Source organism: Podarcis gaigeae (assembly GCF_964106915.1).
Source record: "Podarcis gaigeae genome assembly, chromosome: 17".
In the NCBI taxonomy this organism is placed as follows: domain Eukaryota; kingdom Metazoa; phylum Chordata; class Lepidosauria; order Squamata; family Lacertidae; genus Podarcis; species Podarcis gaigeae.
In genome coordinates, this window is record NC_139694.1 from 6,710,592 (window position 1) to 6,730,008 (window position 19,417).

The 19,417-nt window shown below is 44.3% G+C and overlaps 1 protein-coding gene across 1 annotated transcript in view; it reads left to right on the plus strand.

Moving 5' to 3' along the window:
* Positions 1-19,214, plus strand: part of LOC310835433 (uncharacterized protein) — a gene marked incomplete at its 3' end in the record, with an annotated part of 64,796 nt that extends 45,582 nt beyond the window's left edge. Inside the window, exons 3-4 of the mRNA XM_083720066.1 lie at positions 10,095-10,231; positions 19,132-19,214. Coding sequence (XP_083576192.1) covers positions 10,095-10,231; positions 19,132-19,214 — 220 coding nt within the window. The remainder of the gene's footprint in view (positions 1-10,094; positions 10,232-19,131) is intronic.
* Positions 19,215-19,417: the final 203 nt, after the last annotated feature.

Sequence of the window (19,417 nt, forward strand, 5' to 3'; positions counted from 1 at the left end):
ATTTATTACGGTTGGAGACCAGCTTATAAAACACACTTGGGGGTACAATCCCAGAAGGAAAACAAACATTTAAAACAATGTACAACAATAAATTTAAAATTTATAGTTGCAATAAACGTATAGACACTTAAAACTTTAAGATAAGCTACCACAGAGAGATCACCCAGAGTCACCCATGGAACCGAGTTTGGGGATTTTCTTAACGAACTAATTTGGGTTGGGGGATGGTCTGCGCCTACAGATCTGTACACAGAATCTGGCGACCATCCGGTTCGTCTTATGATCTTTGCCTAACAGGAAAAGGTCAATTTTTTGCTTTTCTGGGAGGTTAGCGAGCCTCACCAGCAGGGGATCAATGGTCTCACTACATGCTTCTTCATAAAAGGGACATCTAAAGAACAAGTGCTCTGGGCTTCCTATATCCCCCATTGAACAAGCACAAAGTCTCTGAGCATATGGAACTTTTTAAAAGAATCCTTCCGGGACCGGTGAGGGCAAAGCTGAGCTTCTGGCGAGTGTAAAAGCCCTTCTTGCAAATAGTACAGTATCTTCTGTCTGCCTCTTTTCAGGGTCTAGCCCTTCTCTTGATCTCAATGACTCTGTGGAGGAGAACAAATGCTCCACATTGTCTGCCCATGGCTCTAGCATGACAGGGACTGCTCAGGTCTTGTACAGGCATCAACAATAGTTTATTCCCAACACAGGATGGAGATTTGGTTTACAACCTTGTAATTAGGCCTGAGCAATGTATACGTCGCCCAGGACAGGTTTGAGGGCCAAAGCGCCATGATGCCTTTACTTGGCAGTATATCACTGGTGAAACCACTGCCACTTCCAGCACACTGAAGGAGGAACGAGCTGCATTGGCTCCATCCCCTTGAGGTGCTGGGGTGAAACCGCCACCGCTCCTGCAATGTTTGGCTGGTGATACATCGTAATGTTGAAAAGCTGATATCGCCCAGCCCCTACATGTACAGTGGTACCTCGGGTTAAGAACTTAATTCATTCTGGAGGTCTGTTCTTAACCTGAAACTGTTCTTAACCTGAAGCACCACTTTATCTAATGGGGCCTCCTGCTGTTGTGCCACTGCCACTGCACAATTTCTGTTCTCATCCTGAAGCAAAGTTCTTAACCCGAGGTAATATTTCTGGGTTAGCGGGGTTTGTAACCTGAAGCGTATGTAACCTGAAGCGCATGTAACCCAAGGTACCACTGTAATTGTAGGAGAATTGCAGTTGGACCTCAGCTTTGTTGTTGTTTAGTCGTTTAGTCGTGTCCGACTCTTCGTGACCCCATGGACCAGAGAACGCCAGGCACCTCTATCCTCCACTGCCTCCCGCAGTTTGGTTAAACTCATGCTGGTAACCTCGAAAACACTATCCAACCATCTCGTCCTCTGCCGTCCCCTTCTCCTTGTGCCCTCCATCTTTCCCAACATCAGGGTCTTCTCCAGGGAGTCTTCTCTTCTCATGAGGTGGCCAAAGTACTGGAGCCTCAGCTTCACAATCTGTCCTTCCAGTGAGCACTCAGGGCTGATTTCCTTAAGAATGGAGAGGTTTGATCTTCTTGCAGTCCATGGGACTCTCCAGAGTCTCCTCCAGCACCATAATTCAAAAGCATCAATTCTTCGGCGATCAGCCTTCTTTATGGTCCAGCTCTCACTTCCATACATCACTACTGGGAAAACCATAGCTTTTACTATATGGACCTTTGTTGGCAAGGTGATGTCTCTACTTCTCAAGATGCTGTCTAGGCCTGTCATTGCCCTTCTCCCAAGAAGCAGGCGTCTTTTAATTTCGTGGCTGCTGTCACCATCTGCAGTGATCATTAAGCCCAAGAAAGTAAAATCTCTCACTGCCTCCATTTCTTCCCCTTCTATTTGCCAGGAGGTGATGGGACCAGTGGCCATGATCTTCGTTTTTTTGATGTTGAGCTTGTTAACAAAACACATTCTCTCCTTGTAGCACCAGCAGACCTATCCCATGGTAATATGCTCCAATTGTAACCTAGTCTTGGCCAAAATCCCAGTCCCATGCACAGCAGGTAAGGTGGCAAATATTTCCCATTAGGCAAAAGATAAAGGACCCTTGGACGGTTAAATCCAGTCAAAGGCGACTATAGAGTTGCGGCGCTCATCTCACTTTCAGGTCAAGGGAGTCAGCATTTGTCCACAGACAGCTTTCTGGGTCATGTGGCCAGCACTTATGGTGCAACGGAACACCATGGCAGAAGCCAGAGCGCATGGAAATGCTGTTTACCTTCCCGCCGCAGCGGTACCTATTTATCTACTTGCACTTGTGTGTTTTCAAACTGCTAGGTTTGCAGGAGTTGGGACAGAGAAACGGGAGCTCATCCTGTTGCGGAGATTCGAACTGCCAACCTTCCGATCGGCAAACCCAAGAAGCATGGGTAGGCAAACTAAGGCCCAATCGCCTTCTAAATCCAGCCCACGGACGGTCTGGTAATCAGCGTGTTTTTACATGAGTAGATTGTGCCCTTTTATTTAAAATGCATCTCTGGGTTATTTGTGGAGTCTGCCTGGTGTTTTTACATGAATAGAATGTGTGCTTTTATTTAAAATGCATCTCTGGGTTATTTGTGGGGCATAGGAATTCTTTCACCCCCCCCCATAAATTTATAGTCTGGCCACCCACAAGATCTGAGGCACAGTGAACCGGCCCCCTGCTGAAAAAGTTTGCTGACACCTGCCAAAGAGGCTCAGTGGTTTAGACCACAGCGTCACCCATGGTGTCAGAAGGATGCTACACAGGGCTACATCAAAACAAAAAAAAATTCCTTCCAGTAGCACCTTAAAGACCAACTAAGTTAGTTCTTGGTATCAGCTTTCGTGAGCATGCACACTTCTTCAGATACACTGTGTATCTGTGTATCTGAAGAAGTGTGCATGCACACGAAAGCTCATACCAAGAACTAACTTAGTTGGTCTTTAAGGTGCTACTGGAAGGAATTTTTTTTGTTTTGACTATGGCAGACCAACACGGCTACCTATCTGTAACTAGGGCTACATCAACAAAGTGATGCAGTTCAAGCAGTGTCAAGTACCGGAATTCATAGTAACTGTTCTTTCACCAGTCAACTTACTGAGACAATGCCGTTGGCAACTGTATACAGAAAAGAGCAAATCAGTATGCTTCCACATTACTCCTACATTTCCACCTTGTGTTAACCCAATCCCACCTTATCCACTCTTCCAGATTCTGCCCAATTAGAAGAAGAGTTTGGATTTGATATCCGGCTTTATCACTACCCTAAGGAGTCTCAAAGCGGCTAACATTCTCCTTTCCCTTCCTCCCCCACAACAAACACTCTGTGAGGTGAGTGGGGCTGAGAGACTTCAAAGAAGTGTGACCGGCCCAAGGTCACCCAGCAGCTGCATGTGGAGGAGCGGAGATGCGAACCCGGTTCCCCAGATTACGAGTCTACCACTCTTAACCACTACACCACACTGGCTCTCAGTTAGGCTCTCAGTTAGGGTGGCAGAGTTGGGGAATGGCAGCCTTCTCCTCAGGGTGTAGTGAACCAGGCACTCTGTATGAATGCACAGTTGTGTGGAGACCCAGTTTGTGTGATTGTCTCCCCACAACAAATATGCATACATATGTTTTGGAGAGGGTCTCTTCATTCTGATTCCTCTCCATTGCCATAAAGTGTGTGTGTGTGTGTGTGTGTGTGTGTGTGTGTGTGAACCCTTGGCCCTCCAAATGTTGTTAAACTACAACTCCCATCATTCTTAGCAAATGACTGTGCTGCCTAGGACAGATGGGAGATGTTGTTCAGCAAATGTCTGGAGGGCCAAACGTTCCCAACACCTGCCTTAAAATGTCTTTAAAAATATTATTGGTTTTACATAATGATTATACACAACAAACATAACAATTCCAAAGAAAAAAGAAAAAGGAAAAGAAAGGAAAAAGGTTCTCTCGAATTTTCTGACCTCCCTCCCTCCCTCCCTCCCTCCCTGGGTTCCATTTTTTAAATTTTATTCCTGCATCTTTTACTGTAATCTATTATAAATCCATAGTATCCAAAATTCGTGCTACTTTACAAGAGTTATTGTATTCCTGCTAGTGATTTCAACTGTTTACAATGGTCTCTAAGATATGCTATTAAATTATTCCAAACCTTGATAAAAATTTGGTCTTCCTGATTTCTGATCTTTCCCATCATTTTTGCCACTTTGGCATAGTTCATCAAGTTGGTCTGCCCACCTGCCTTAAAATGTCTGATGTATTACAGCATTTTGTCGATCTCTTGTTCTTAGTTGAAGCATTCATGCCCGAATTAGTGGTATTTTTCAGACCTCCAAGATTTCCAATTAACAATTCATGCTGCAATTAATACATGTGAGAGACTCTCTCCACATCTTTATCTTTATCTTGCTGCATCAAATTAGCTTAATAACACAGTAAAACTGAAGTGCTCTTGGATAGATTCAAACTCGTTATCTGCTAGATTTTTATGCAATTTGCCAGTCCAAAATTAATGGATTTTTAAAAGATTTATAGTCCCCCTTTTGTTTATATTTGCTCTAGCAAAGCAGGATGATTTATGACTCATAAAAATGAATGAATTTTGCATGCCATCAGATAGCATCTTGCAATTCTCTTCTTTTGGAGCAGGTTAGAGGGAGGGTGGAAGCCTGCCTGTCCTTTAACCAAGGACCTTTCCACATGCCATCTGTTAATTTCAAACTAGGAGGCAGGCAGGGTTTAAAAACACCTGGGAGGCCGCAGCGCATGGCTGGCGATTTCTGTTTGGCTTGGTTGATCACAAGTTGTGCAGCCCTGAGATAAGGAACCAGCAACCATGTGGTGGAGCTGTAGGGAATTTCAAACGCTGGGGGAAGAATATTCTGTTTCCACACAGAGCCTCTCTCACATAAATCCATTACAGTGAGAGGAGGCCCAGAGAAATGTCAGCCTCTTGATGCAGACTTGTGTTATTTTAAGGGGCAAAGTGTCACGTTCCCCAGGGCTGACCCTACAATGAGGCAGTGTGATGCTGAGGTGTGGGGCAAGGCCTGAGCTGTGAGTGTCTTGTGGCCTTCCCTCTAACCCCTACACTAAACTGCTGCCCTCAAGTTCAGTGGAGGACACTGTCCTTCCATTGGTATTGGAGTACAATTCTACCAGTCCAATTGGCTTCTGTTTGTGCCTTGGGAAAGGGTGCCAGCATGACCTCAGGCAGTAAAATGTCTTGAGCTGGCTCAGCTGTTCCCTCACAGCGCCATAGTGAGAAACAGGAGAAGAGTAAATGTCAGGTACTGGGCTGAAGGGGGCGAGATTGATTACATGAAGATGATGTATAGATGGTACACAACACCAGTGCAGTTAGGGAAAATGTACAAAACTAGTTCAAATATATGTTGGAAGTGTAAGGAAAAGGAAGGGACATATTATCATATGTGGTAGGATTGTAATGTAATTAATTTTTTTTGGGAAATGTTATACAATGAATTGAAGAAAATGTTCCATTTAACATTTGTTAAAAAACCCGAGGCATTTTTGTTGGGGATTGTAGGGAAAGACCTACCAAAAAAGCTGAAAAACATCTTCATGTATGCGACCGTGAGAGTTCTGGTAGCACAAGGATGGAAGACTGCAGAAATCCCAACTAAAGAATCATGGCAAGAAAAATTGACGGACTATGCAGAACTGGCAAAACTGACATATAAGCTACGGGACAAGGATAACTGTGACTTTAAGAATGAATGGGAACCCTTTACAAAGTATTTGAAAATGCAACAAAGTGAACTGGACTCCTTGGCAGGTTTTGAATAAACATTCACAAACTTATTATTGATAATAATCAGCTAAATAGTTTGAGGATCTATACAACTTTGTAACAAGCAGAAAACAGCATTCTTAGAGAAATCAAAGACTGGAACTGAGGGAAGCCGGGGGGGTGGGTTGGGTTTTGTGGGGGGAGGTGGGGAGGAAAAATGGGGGGGGGGAGCAAGGATGATATGTTTTTGGATAATATGTCTTGTTTTAATTTTGAATTATTATTATTATTATTTTAAAAAGAAGGGGGCGAGATTGAGGAGGAATGGTGGAGGTCACCACCCCCCACCCCCCACTGCTCCTGGAGCTTCCAGAAGGCACAATGATTAAGGTTTTAAATGGCAATTTTAGGTTATATTTTAGTGATCAGGATTTAATATATATTTTTAACTGCTGCTATATCTGAATTGTCTCTGTTATACCCAATTGCAATTTAATGTATTCCTGTTGTGTTTTATGATTTTCCTGATATTGTAAGTGAGCCAGAACTGGTCTGTGACCGTAATAATAAAATTCAATTCCAGAAGGCAGTATTGAATTACAGCAGTGGTTTGAGGAAGGACACAGCTCAGAGACAGACGAACAGAAGAGTTGGGAGATGTTGGGAGAAGGGGGGGGGGAGACAGAGCCAGAGCAGCCAGCTGACACGTTATCACTGGAGAGTATTTCTGACCCCCCTTCTCCCAGAACTCGGTGTTCATTGAGGGTGGAAGAGCAAAGGACTCAGAGACAATTAGCCCCTGGCGGCCACTGTAAGGGGAAATGCTGTTGGTAGGAAGGGAGGCGGGAAGAGCTCAGTTGGAGCAACACCGTTAAGGGAGGCAGACTGCATTCCTTGTCTCTCGCTGTGTTGATTGAATAAACTCAGTAAGAACTTTGTTTTTCTCTGCTCCTTGTGGCCACTGGGGGAAGGAGAGAATTCCCCAGAGTCTGACCATAAGTGATGGAATGTCTTGTTCTATAGCAGGGGTGAGGAACTTCAGGCTTGGATGAGGGCGGTCAATTGCTGTCCTCTAGGTTTCTCTGTCTGGCCACTGGGAGTCTCCCATTAAGTTTTTTGGGGGAGGGTTGTCCTCAGTTGTTGAGCTTTTTTGGGAGGTGATTGCCCACTGTTTTTGAGCTTTTTTGGGGGGGAGTGGCACAAATTGCTCACCCACAGTACCGCTCGCTGCCATGAAACACCATTCAGTTGCCTGGTTGCTGCCAGGAACCACCATTCAACTGCCCACTCACCGCAGCGACAGCCTATCAACAGCAACCCTGAGATAAATGTACACCAATCAACATCCCTATCACCGCTCACAAAATCCTGCTTGCGGCAACAACCAATCGCAAGTCCATCCTCACCACTATCCGTGTATAAGACGCCCCCTAATTTTTGACAGCATTTTTTTTTGGGGGGGAAACCTAGTCTTATACATGGAGAAATATGGTACTCCCTCCCCTTGCCTGGGATGCCACTTTGAACTCTAAAAATGCCCCTTGATTGCCTGGATGGAGGATATTATTATTATTATTATTATTATTATTATTATTATTATTAATACTAATAATATTAATTACGGTTAAAGACCAGCTCTAAAAGCACAACTGGGACAGCTTTTACAAGAATAAAATATACATTTTAAACATTGTATAACACCAGCTTAAAGATTAAAATCTGAGAAAAATGCTTATACATGTAAAGACCTAAAAAATTGGGCTACCATACTGTACACCCTGCCACCATAGAGGTCAACTTCGACTGTTTTCCTAGTGAACTAATTTGTTTCAGGGGGTGGTCTGTGCCTGCAAATCGGCACACAGAATCTGGCAACCATCCAGGTTGTCTTGTGGTCTTTGCCTAAGAGGAGAAAATTGAGTTTAGACTTATCCAAAAGGTCAGCAAGCCTCTCCAGCTGAGGGTCAATAGTATCTCAGCATATCTCGTCATAAAAGGGACATCTAAAAAATAAATGCTTGGGGCTTCCTATTTCCCCTAATGGATGGAGGATAAAATGCTGTGTGTGTGTGTGTAGAAATTAGAGGCATGAAAGCCCAGGGAAAAAACAAAAAAATCGTGAAAAGACTATCCCCCGCTTTCCCCCCAGAAAGATAGGGAATTATTTTTTTTGGGGGGGGGGGAGGAGGTTATTAAACATTTTATTTTAGAATGATGAACAAAATGTTTAAGAAAAGGTGTTCATCTATTTACTGCCCCAAAATGATTTCTAAAACTGCATACAGTGGTACCTCAGGTTACATACGCTTCAGGTTACACACTCCGCTAGCCCATAAATAGTGCTTCAGGATAAGAACAGAAATTGTGCTCCGGCGGTGCGGCAGCAGTGGGATGCCCCATTAGCTAAAGTGGTGCTTCAGGTTAAGAACAGTTTCAGGTTAAGTACAGACCTACGGAATGAATTAAGTACTTAACCCGAGGTACCACTGTATCAGGAAGACTTTTATAGAAGACAATGTACAATGTCAGATAATTGCAATTCCTGTACACTGAGGATAAGCAAAAATAAAGTAAAATTGTTTCTTTTTTAACAACTTCCCCAATCCATTCCCCCCAGCCTCAAATTTTTGAGAAATTTCACATTCCAGCCTTCTGTATGAAAATAAAAATTGCATTTGCTGTTTGTTCGCTTTTGTCTTTGGCCCCACCCCTACTGGTCTGTGGCCCCTGGCACGTTGGGCAGAAGGCAATGTGGCCCTCTGAAATGTTTCTCCACCTCTGGAGTAAGTGGTGGAACTGATAGTTCTAGAGGGTCCCTAACAGTACGAGGGCAGAAGGCTATTCGGTCAGCCTGTTTCTTTTCGCTGGTATGAAGAATGCCAACATATGTGGATGCTTCTTTTGTTTACTCTTTCCCAATGACAGCTGAAAGAAGAAGAAATGCTGGAATAAAGAAAATGTGCTTCTTTCCTCTCCCCTCTTCCACAACTGCTGAAATTGACACCTGACATCCTGAAATCTGCTAAGGGTTTTTATTTTTACACCCTCCTGTCATTCATTTTAATGGGTGCTGGGAGTCTAAATCCCCTTAGTAGCCTTGAATCTCTCAGTTCTTGGAAGATTATTTCTATGCTGCTATGACACCCGGTTTTATCGATTGCCCAGGAGGTCATTAGCTGAACTGTAGTGGCCACGCCATTTGGCTTACATCTCGGCTGCAACCGGTGTTGGCAAATGGACTGCACAAGTCTTTATTTGTGTGTGTGTGTGTGTGTGTGTGTGTGTGTGTGTGTGTGTGTGTGTGATGGCAGCTTAGAACGCACTCAGCTCTAAGGTTTTATATCCCTTAGCCACAAGGGCAATATGACGGTATGCGCTGCTAATTATTATGAACGTTATGATCAAATCCCTTCAGCCTAAAAGTTGGCTCTAACCTCAGAGGGGGTCAGTAAGATCTTTTCTTTTCTTTTCTTTTCTTTTCTTTTCTTTTCTTTTCTTTTCTTTTCTTTTCTTTTCTTTTCTTTCTCCCCCCCAAAGTTTCAAAAAGAAAAACAAAACAATTTTTACACACACACACACACACAGACGTTTACATTAAACCATAGTCCATATCTGTACCTTTTTGTGGTTCCCTGAACCCCCAGATTTCCCTCCACCCCTCCCTTGACTTCCAAAAAATTATCTTGCATTTTTCACTGCATCTAATTTCATTTGTCCAAATGGTTGCACTTCATTTTTATCCTTTGTTATTTTAAATTACTGCTCAGCAACTCTTGATATTCAAGACTGTCTCCTAATAAATCTTATCACCTCTGAAGAATGCCCTGCATTGTCTTTTGCAGGGAGTTTCCTCGTGTCATTCATCTATGAACATATTTCTGAACATATTCCTGTGAATCATCCTGAGACCTGCAGGACTAGGGTGGCAGTGGCGTAGCGTGGGGTCGTGCAGGGGGGGCCGGCCGTACCAGGCGCAACATCTGGGGGTTAGGGTTAGGGGGCGCAAATCCACGGGTTAGGGGGTGCAAATTACTTGCCTTGCCCCGGGTGCTCACAACCCACGCTACGCCACTGTAGGGTGGTATACAAATTCAATAAACAGCAACACAAAAAGCAACACTGATATTACCTTGCTTGTGGGCTCAGCATACCTGGGAGCTGTGGGGCCTCCTACTTACACACCAACCAGGAAATGACTCTTTTTTTTCATTTTTTCTATTAAAAAACCCCCTCTCCCTTTCCTTCTACTTACTATGAGCCCATCTGAATGCTGAAGGAGCAGAAAATATGCCCCCCCCAACTGTCAAGGGAAACCAACATTTGTTAAAGTGACGACTCCTCCTTACAGTTTCAGGCCACGACAGCCTCTTGGCCGCCTGCTGAGAGCTCCTGTCTATATTACTCGCAGTGACAACTCCTCCGTGAACGTGATGAACAACACCTTCGCTGCAGTGCTCCAAGTGATGCTCATGTCATTAGCTTTGTGTAAGTGATGATGATGTTCCGGGGCCTGGTGGGCTCTTTTTGCCATTTTTTTGGGTACTAATTCAAAGACAAGGGACGCGGGTGGAGCTGTGGGTTAAACCTCAGAGCCTAGGACTTGCTAATCAGAAGGTCGGCGGTTTGAATCCCCGCGACGGGGTGAGCTCCTGTTGCTCGGTCCCTGCTCCTGCCAACCTAGCAGTTCAAAAGCACGCCAAAATGCAAGTACCGTATTTTTCGCTCTATAAGACGCACCAGACCACAAGACACACCTAGTTTTTGGAGGAGGAAAACAAGAAAAAAAATATTCTGAATCTCAGAAGCCAGAACAGCAAGAGGGATCGCTGCGCAGTGAAAGCAGCAATCCCTCTTGCTGTTCTGGCTTCTGGGATAGCTGCGCAGCCTGCATTCACTCCATAAGACGCACACACATTTCCCCTTACTTTTTAGGAGGGAAAAAGTAAGTCTTATAGAGCAAAAAATACGGTAGATAAATAGGTACCACTCCAGCAGGAAGGTAAACGGCATTTCCGTGCGCTGCTCTGGTTCGCTAGAAGCGGCTTAGTCATCCTGGCCACATGACCCGGAAGCTGTACGACGGCTCCCTCGGCCAATAGAGTGAGATGAGCACCGCAACCCCAGAGTTGGTCACGACTGGACCTAATGGTCAGGGGTCCCTTTACCTTTACCTGCTTCAAAGACAGGTTCTCTCTGTAGCCACTTCAGATAATTTCCAGCTCATTTCAGGCCAATGGCATGCTGCTCGGTCCCCCTGTGAAAAGGTTTAATCACCCTCTCTTATAACCATTTGCATAATTGGTAGCCGGGGTGTTATGGGAGGGGTGGTACCTCTGGTGCGGGACACAATGTGCTCCTTCCCCACCAAGCACTCAGCTCTCACCTGTGGCTCCTAGAAGCTGTCAGCATGTGACAGTGGCCACACCCTGGGAATGGCTTCAACTGGCCAGCTAAACCAGGTGAGGGTAGCCAATAGGGCTCAAACCCTCAGTGAGTTAAAGACTTCTCTTGCATGCAAAGGCAGGCTCCGGAGGATTTAGCAGACGATGTTGGGATACTGCCAGGGAGACAAAGGCCATCACTGCCTCCACATCGTCTCCGGACGTCCAGCGATCTCCCGTAGATACAGTATCAGCAATTAGCAACACGAAGCCTAAGAAACAGATTGCCACATTCTTAGGCTGGTGCACACTCTGTCAGCAGAATTCACACAGCAAAAGTTGCACTCAGGAGGGTATCATTTAGAATGTTTATTCAGCGTTGGTCAGAACAAAGAACAAACATGACTGCCTGCTAGCGTGTTCTGGCGCAGAGAGAGAGAACGAAAGCAATAGCAAACATAAACATCCTGTGAACCGGAAATACGCAGACTCTGACTCACACAAAAGCCTGCTCCCTTTTAAGGTGGAACGGAAATATCCTAACAGACGAGACCAATAGTGGGTCCAATGGTCAAGAAGGTGGTTTCTGCACATGCTGTAGAGGGTGGAGGAAGATTGGAAGAAATTTAAAGACTATTTACAGAAGCATTGTAAAATTAATGAATGTTAGAAGGATGTTGGAAGGAAGTTATGTGGTTTTAGCAGAAATGTTATAAAGGATTAGGAAAAAACAGACTGTTAATTGGTGAAAGGAGGGAAAGTAAAGTTACATTATATGAAGATAAATTACAGGACAAAAATTGGAAAAGATGGAAAGGATTTGCTGAAATAGTTAACCGAACTAGAATACAAAAAAGGGAGGTGTGAGGAGGTCAAGGAAACAAGCAAATGAAAGATAAGTTATGGGAAGATTCGTTGTTTTTTTAATGGATTTTATTTTTTCTGTTCTCTTCTTTTTCTTTTTCTTTTTTCCTCCCCCCCCTTATTGTGATGTGTTGTTTTGTTTTTGTTTAATATGGTGTTTTTACTTTTTCTCTTTGTAACTTTTAAAACTTTAATAACTATTATTTTTTTTAAAAAAATTAGGGAAGTGAGGGGTAGATGGTGCTCATCAACCTGGGAAGGTAGTCCATCTAGGACAGAGGTCAGCAAACTTACCATGTCTTGGGCCGGTATCTCCAGCACCGATTGTGCGGCGAGCCTGAGGACGGGGGAGCGCGTGCCCATACGCGTGCGCACATGCTATTTCCGGCGCACTTCCAGGTCGGAGGAGGACCAGAAATAGCTTGTGCACATATGCACGGGCCTCCTCTGACCTGGATGTGCATCGCAAATAATACTTGTGCATGCGCAAATAATGCTTGCGCATGCGCACAATTTATTTCCAGTGCTCCTCTGATGCAGAAGTGGGCAGCTGCGCAGTGCAGCGCCGGTAAGAGTGGGCGGCGGCAGCGGGCGGCGGGGGTCACCGTGGCCCAGATAAACGAGTCCCTCAGGCCTTATCCGGCCCGCGGGCCTTAGTTTGGGGACCCCGATCTAGGAGAAGGAAAACTCTGACCCTCTACTTTGTTGTTTATCTTCAGGAGAAGAAAAGTCATGGGTGCTTCAATTGAGATTCCTCCATTGCAGAGGCCTGGACTGAATGATCCCCTGGGTTTCCTTCCAGTTCTATGATTCCATAATTCCAGGTAGAGTAGACTAAGGGACAGGGGCTGGCCCAAGGTCACCCAGTGAGCTTCACAGCTGAGTGGGGATTTGAGCCCTAGACTCCACAGGTGGATACTATACAGACCTACTTTCTTTAAAAAAATAAAAATAAATCATTTTTATTGATTTTCCAATAAAGACAGTCAATCAACATGTCCACATCATAATCTAATTAAAAAAACATACTAAAATAAAAAAGACCAAATTGCAATCCAAATTTTAATTATTAATTTTTCCAGGCTTCCCCATAGTCTGGACCTCTATACAAGCCTACTTTCAAGTTACTCTTGTCACCACTATTTAACTCAGTTCTTCCGACTCCCTTTCAGCTGCAGGGATCTGCCCTACATCTTCCACAGTAAAGACATAAAGAACATTACATCATATTACTTAGATAACGTACAAGATAATAAGAAGATGGTACTTTACACTTGGTCACTTAAGGCATATCTCAGCAGAAGAACTGTCAGCATAAAGGAAGATTTATATGTTTTTGGTAGTCTGAACCAAAAGTGCAATGATTCTGAGCAAGAGAACTGCATTACCCAAGAAGAATCACTGGACACAGCTGACAGCTGGCAGTTAAATGGGGAAGCAATGTATTTTGAGAAATGCAATTTGAGAAAATCCTAGGCTTGCTCGTCTTGGATCTAATATCACACTAAATGAAAGCCCTGCAGGATCCGACTCATTTGGGTGACTTCCTTGGCAGTTGGTTTATCTTGCTTCATATTTACAGGAAGTGATGATGTTCAGGCTGAACAATCAGTTTAATATAACTTAGTATCTATCTATCTATCTATCTATCTATCTATCTATCTATCTATCATCCATAGGCGCCGACTCCATGGGGCCTGAGGGGGCCCGAGCCCCCTCAAAAATTCGTTTGGGGGGGCTCCCCCCCAATAATTTAAGAAAATTATTAGTTATATTATGCTTTGTAAAATCACAAAATTATGTTGGTATTTTTTATTTTCCTTGTTTGACGATAGTTACCTTTTAAAATACATTCAGTAATGAGTTAAAACAAAGCCACTCCCGATCTAGAGAGGGGGTGGGGTTGCCGGCTCTCGACCCATCAACAATCTCGCGGGGCTGGCTTCAGCCCCGCGAGAAGCGGGGATTCCCCCTAGCTCATTAATATTCACCGCCCACGGCGGCAGCCAATAGGCTGCCGCAAAGGGCAAGCCCTCACAGGTTCACTTAAGGTCGGGGCAGCCCGGGGCTCGCCCCTTTCGTTCCCCCAGCAGCAGCGGTTTGGAGGTCTTGGCCCCCCCCATATTTTTTATAAGTCGGTATGGGCCCCCGCCCCCCCAATATTTTTTATAAGTCGGCGCCCCTGCTATCATCTATCTATCTATCAACCAACTAGCTATCTCTATCTAGCTATCTCTATCTAGCTATCTAGCTATATCTATCTATCTATCTATCTATCTATCTATCTATCTATCTATCTATATCTATCTATATCTATCTATCATCTATCTATCTATCTATCTATCTATCTATCTATCTATCTATCATCTATCTATCATCTATCATCTATCATCTATCTATCTATCATCTATCTATCTATCATCTATCTATCTATCTATCATCTATCTATCTACCATCTACCATCTATCTATCATCTATCATCTATCATCTATCTCTATCACCTATCATCTATCATCTATCTATCTATCTATCTATCTATCTATCTATCTATCATCTGTCATCTATCTATATCTATCTGTCATCTATCTATCTATCATCTATCTATTATCTATCTATCTATCATCTATCTATCTATATCTATCATCTATCTATCCATCTCTATCATCTATCTATCTATCTATCATCTATCTATCTATCTATCTATCTATCTATCTATCTATCATCTATCATCTATCATCTATCTATCTATCTATCTATCTATCTATCTATCTATCTATCTATCTATCTATCTATCATCTATCTATCTATCATCTATCATCTATCTATCTATCTATCTATCTATCTATCTATCTATCTATCTATCTATCATCTATCTATCTATCCTCTATCTATCATCTATCCATCATCTATCTATCTATCATCTATCATCTATCTATCATCTATCTATCTATCTATCATCTATCTATCTATCATCTATCTATCATCTATCTATCTATATCTATCTATCTATCTATCTATCTATCTATCTATCTATCATCTATCTATCATCTATCTATCATCTATCTATCATCTATCTATCATCTATCTATCTATATCTATCTATCTATCTATCTATCTATCTATCTATCTATCTATCTATCTATCATCTATCTATCATCTATCTATCATCTATCTAATCTATCATCATCTTCATATAAACACACACACAGGGCAGTTCTCATGGGGGATATGAAATTGTTAAATTCTTTCCTAATAAGCAACAAACGCCCCTGAAAATATGGTACATGCACCTAAGTTTCTATAAAAATATGGAAAAAAGAGATAGTGTGCACATCTCCCTCAATATGGGGGACATTGGAACTCCCTTCACATGCTATTCTATGTAAAGGGGCTACACAACATTAAGGGGGAGTGGGGCCTACCTGACCCAATCACCTGTTTGGAGTGATGGCTCCAAATGGTACCATGGACAGCTCCAGGAAGAGCTCAAGCTGGAGATTCAATAAGAGCTCAGATGTTGCTTCAGCAGCAGTCATCAGACTGAGCCTCTATTTAAAGCTGCAACTCTTATGTTATTGACAGCGTGGGATAGACTGTGGTTGTATGAGAGCTTTTCAACCTGGACTCCTGTGAGTCAGAGGAGAGGGATGCAACCACATCAGGTGAGAGAGCTACTGGCACAATTGGCTCCTCTTCCACTAGGGCAACTGGTTTGGTACGTACACCCCAAGGGCAATTCTCTCTTCCACTCCAAATCTCCAGCCTCCTCGGGTCAGAAGTAAGGGAGTCTGACCCCAGGGTTGGGTCACTCGGATTGAGAGAAGGCCTGAAGATGGGGCTGCCTCTACTTGTGGAGGTTCATCCAGGCAATTACAGAGCCCTGATCACAGATGGCTCTGAACTGTTAACACAGCTGGCTTCCCCTTCAAGCCTTTTCTATGCATAGAGGTTGCAGGCAGATCTAGGTTATCAGGCACAACATGGCGGTCGACCCAGCAGCACAGAACAGCTACCTTTTCATTGTGTAGAGCTCCTTTATTTGGATTAGCATGGGGGGGGGGGCTTAAAATGAACCTCCATGAAGCTGAAATTTGGTACCCAGGCAGCCTGATGCCCTGAAAAGTCAATTTTTTAAAATTTCATTTTCTGTATGTTAATTGTGAATGGGATTAGCAAATACTTGAGAGCCAGTGTGGTGCAGTGGTTAAGAGCGGTAGTCTTGTAATCTGGGGAACCGGGTTCGAGTCTCCGCTCCTCTACATGCAGCTCCTGGGTGACCTTGGGCTAGTCACACTTCTCTGAAGTCTCTCAGCCCCACTCACCTCACAGAGTGTTTGTTGTGGGGGAGGAAGGGAAAGGAGAATGTTAGCCGCTTTGAGACTCCTGAAGGGGAGTGAAAGGCGGGATATGAAATCCAAACTCTTCTACTCTTCTTCTTCTTCTTCCTTTATTAACTTTTCTTTAAAAACCTGATTTGTTTTTGCTTTTGTTGACATTTAAAGTTGATTGCGGTGTTTGAAAAATCTTTAAAAGAAGTAGTTTAAAAGAAAAGAAAACCCTTTGCCGGAGAAATTAATTGAGCTCTCCAGATCCACTCACCTGAAAACGCTACACAGACCAGCTGCTATTGGCACAGCTCCAGAGACTAATGTTATCATTATTTTTATAATTATTGTTGTACTTCAAAGCAATTTATGCATCAAAATTATAATAAGCCAGAAAATTGTTGTCTCTGGCTTTGCAGCCTAGATTTCCTGAAGGCATCCAACCACTCCATGCATGCAAATCTGAAGAAGGCAGCCAAGAGAGAAATTGCCAGCATAAGCATTGGAGATTGTATTGTAATAGCTTGCATTTTAGAGGGTACATTTAATCACAAGGGTCCATCTAGTACTTGCTCCATTTCTTTTGTTTGGATTTAAACAGGACTCATTTCCTACCCTCCTTTCATGCAGCATACCCCAGCTACATAACCGCTCGGCAAAATGTTTGAAAGCAAAAAATAAAAAATTAAGCTGTGCTATCAAAGCCTGCCAACGTTAGCATGGGAATTGAAATACAGTGGAATAAAATTATTGCTTGCTCTAGTTAATGCCCCAAGTCTTAGAGAAGGTGCCATGGGAGATTTCATGAATGCATATAGCTAGAACCTCTCCTCCTCACAAACAATCTCATTGGAAAGATGGCTGTTGTACAAAGAGTGTCCCTTCCATTCTACTCCCGTAAAGACATGCAGGCTGTGTACTAATCCAGAAGAGATTTCATTGAGTGACCCAGTTTAGAAGACTCTTATATTATCCAAATGCTTTATCCACATGAAATGTGTTTTGCAAGTGATAGAAAACCTTGGAATGTATGAGCTCATAAAATCCTGTCTACCACAAATGGCCCTTACTTATGGCAACTTGTCTCTGATAAAACACTGTTGCTATTTTGCCTTCTGAAGCTTTCTTCGTGAAATGTTGCTAGCGTACATATGGATGTAGTAGAGATTCTAAGTATCTGAGACCTCTCAGTACAGTGGCTGATGGCTCTTGAGCCTAACACCATGCAAGTAGGAGGACTAGGGGTTTGCGTGTCGAGGTCCCCAAGCCACTCCTCAAATAACTCACAATTCACATATAATTTTCGTTTAAGGTTTTTTGGCATAATTTTGGCGACAACTTTATTAAAATACATATCTGTGAGTGGTTGCTTAGGCATTGTTTAAGACTATCTGTCCCACCCCCCCGCCTGGGGACAGAACTGACATCCAAACTCCCCGGAAGCCAGTAAGGGAAAACAATATTGGGGAGCAATGGAGCTGAGTCACAGGCCCTCAGCGCTCACCCGCATGCTTTCCGGGGCTTGCTGGCCCTAGATTTGGATGAAATTGTGGCAAGCCCCTGGATTCCTTTAATGGAATTCTCTTCCGCAGCAGCAATGGAGGGGCAGGCCCAGCCAATCCTTACCGCTCCTCCAACCAATTTGATAACCAATGCCTAATCGCCAACCTTACAAGTTGTGGTGATTTGCTAGGCAGTAGGGACGCAGGTGGCGCTGTGGGTTAAAGCCTCAGCACCTAGGACTTGCTGATCGAAAGGTCGGCGGTTCGAATCCCTGCGGCGGGGTGCGCTCCCGCTGCTCGGTCCCAGCGCCTGCCAACCTAGCAGTTCGAAAGCACCTCCGGGTGCAAGTAGATAAATAGGGACCGCTTACCAGCGGGAAGGTAAACGGCGTTTCCGTGTGCGGCTCTGGCTCGCCAGATGCAGCTTTGTCACGCTGGCCACGTGACCCGGAAGTGTCTCCGGACAGCGCTGGCCCCTGGCCTCTTGAGTGAGATGGGCGCACAACCCCAGAGTCTGTCAAGACTGGCCCGTACGGGCAGGGGTACCTTTACCTTTACCTTTAGGCAAAAACCAGGGACGCAGGTGGCGCTGTGGGTTAAAGCCTCAGTGCCTAGGACTTGCCGATCGAAAGGTCGGCGGTTCGAATCCCTGCGGCGGGGTGCGCTCCCGCTGCTCGGTCCCAGCGCCTGCCAATCTAGCAGTTCGAAAGCACCTCCGGGTGCAAGTAGATAAATAGGGACCGCTTACCAGCGGGAAGGTAAACGGCATTTCCGTGTGTGGCTTTGGCTCGCCAGAGCAGCGATGTCACACTGGCCATGTGACCTGGAAGTGTCTCCGGACAGCGCTGGCCCCTGGCCTCTTGAGTGAGATGGGCGCACAACCCCACAGTCTGTCAAGACTGGCCCGTACGGGCAGGGGTACCTTTACCTTTACCTTTAGGCAAAAACCAAATGGCTCAGCCAATCAGCCAGATGGACAAAATTCCTACCAGGCCCTTGCCCCAATGACAGATGACCCCATGACCCCATGACAGGCACAGCAAGGTCAAGCAAACCCTCCAAACTCAGGGTGGGTGATCCCAGCAACACAGCCATCCAATTAAATGCCAGGGTAATTTTTTTACCACCCTACCTGGCAACAGAGGGGTGACTCAGCAGACCCCACCACAACACATGCTCTCATTTAGGGAGAACACGCTATGTAAAGGAAGAGGGATTGTTCAGCTTTGTCATTCATTTTCATTTTAAAATGTTTCATATGTCCTATCTTACATTTGTTTGAATCCATTATTCCTTTCATTTCTTCATTTCAGTGGAAGGCCACTGCCTGTCATTTGATTCTTCCCATCCCAATGGCAGTGATTTCCCGATCTTCTGCAACCTCTTGAGAGGTTGAGAGCCAGTGTAGTGTAGTGGTTAAGAGCGGTAGTCTCGTAATCTGGGGAACCGGGTTCGCGTCTCCGCTCCTCCACATGCAGCTGCTGGGTGATCTTGGGCGAGTCACACTTCTTTGAAGACTCTCAGCCCCACTCACCTCACAGAGTGTTTGTTGTGGGGAGGAAGGGAAAGGAGAATGTTAGCCGCTTTGAGACTCCTTAA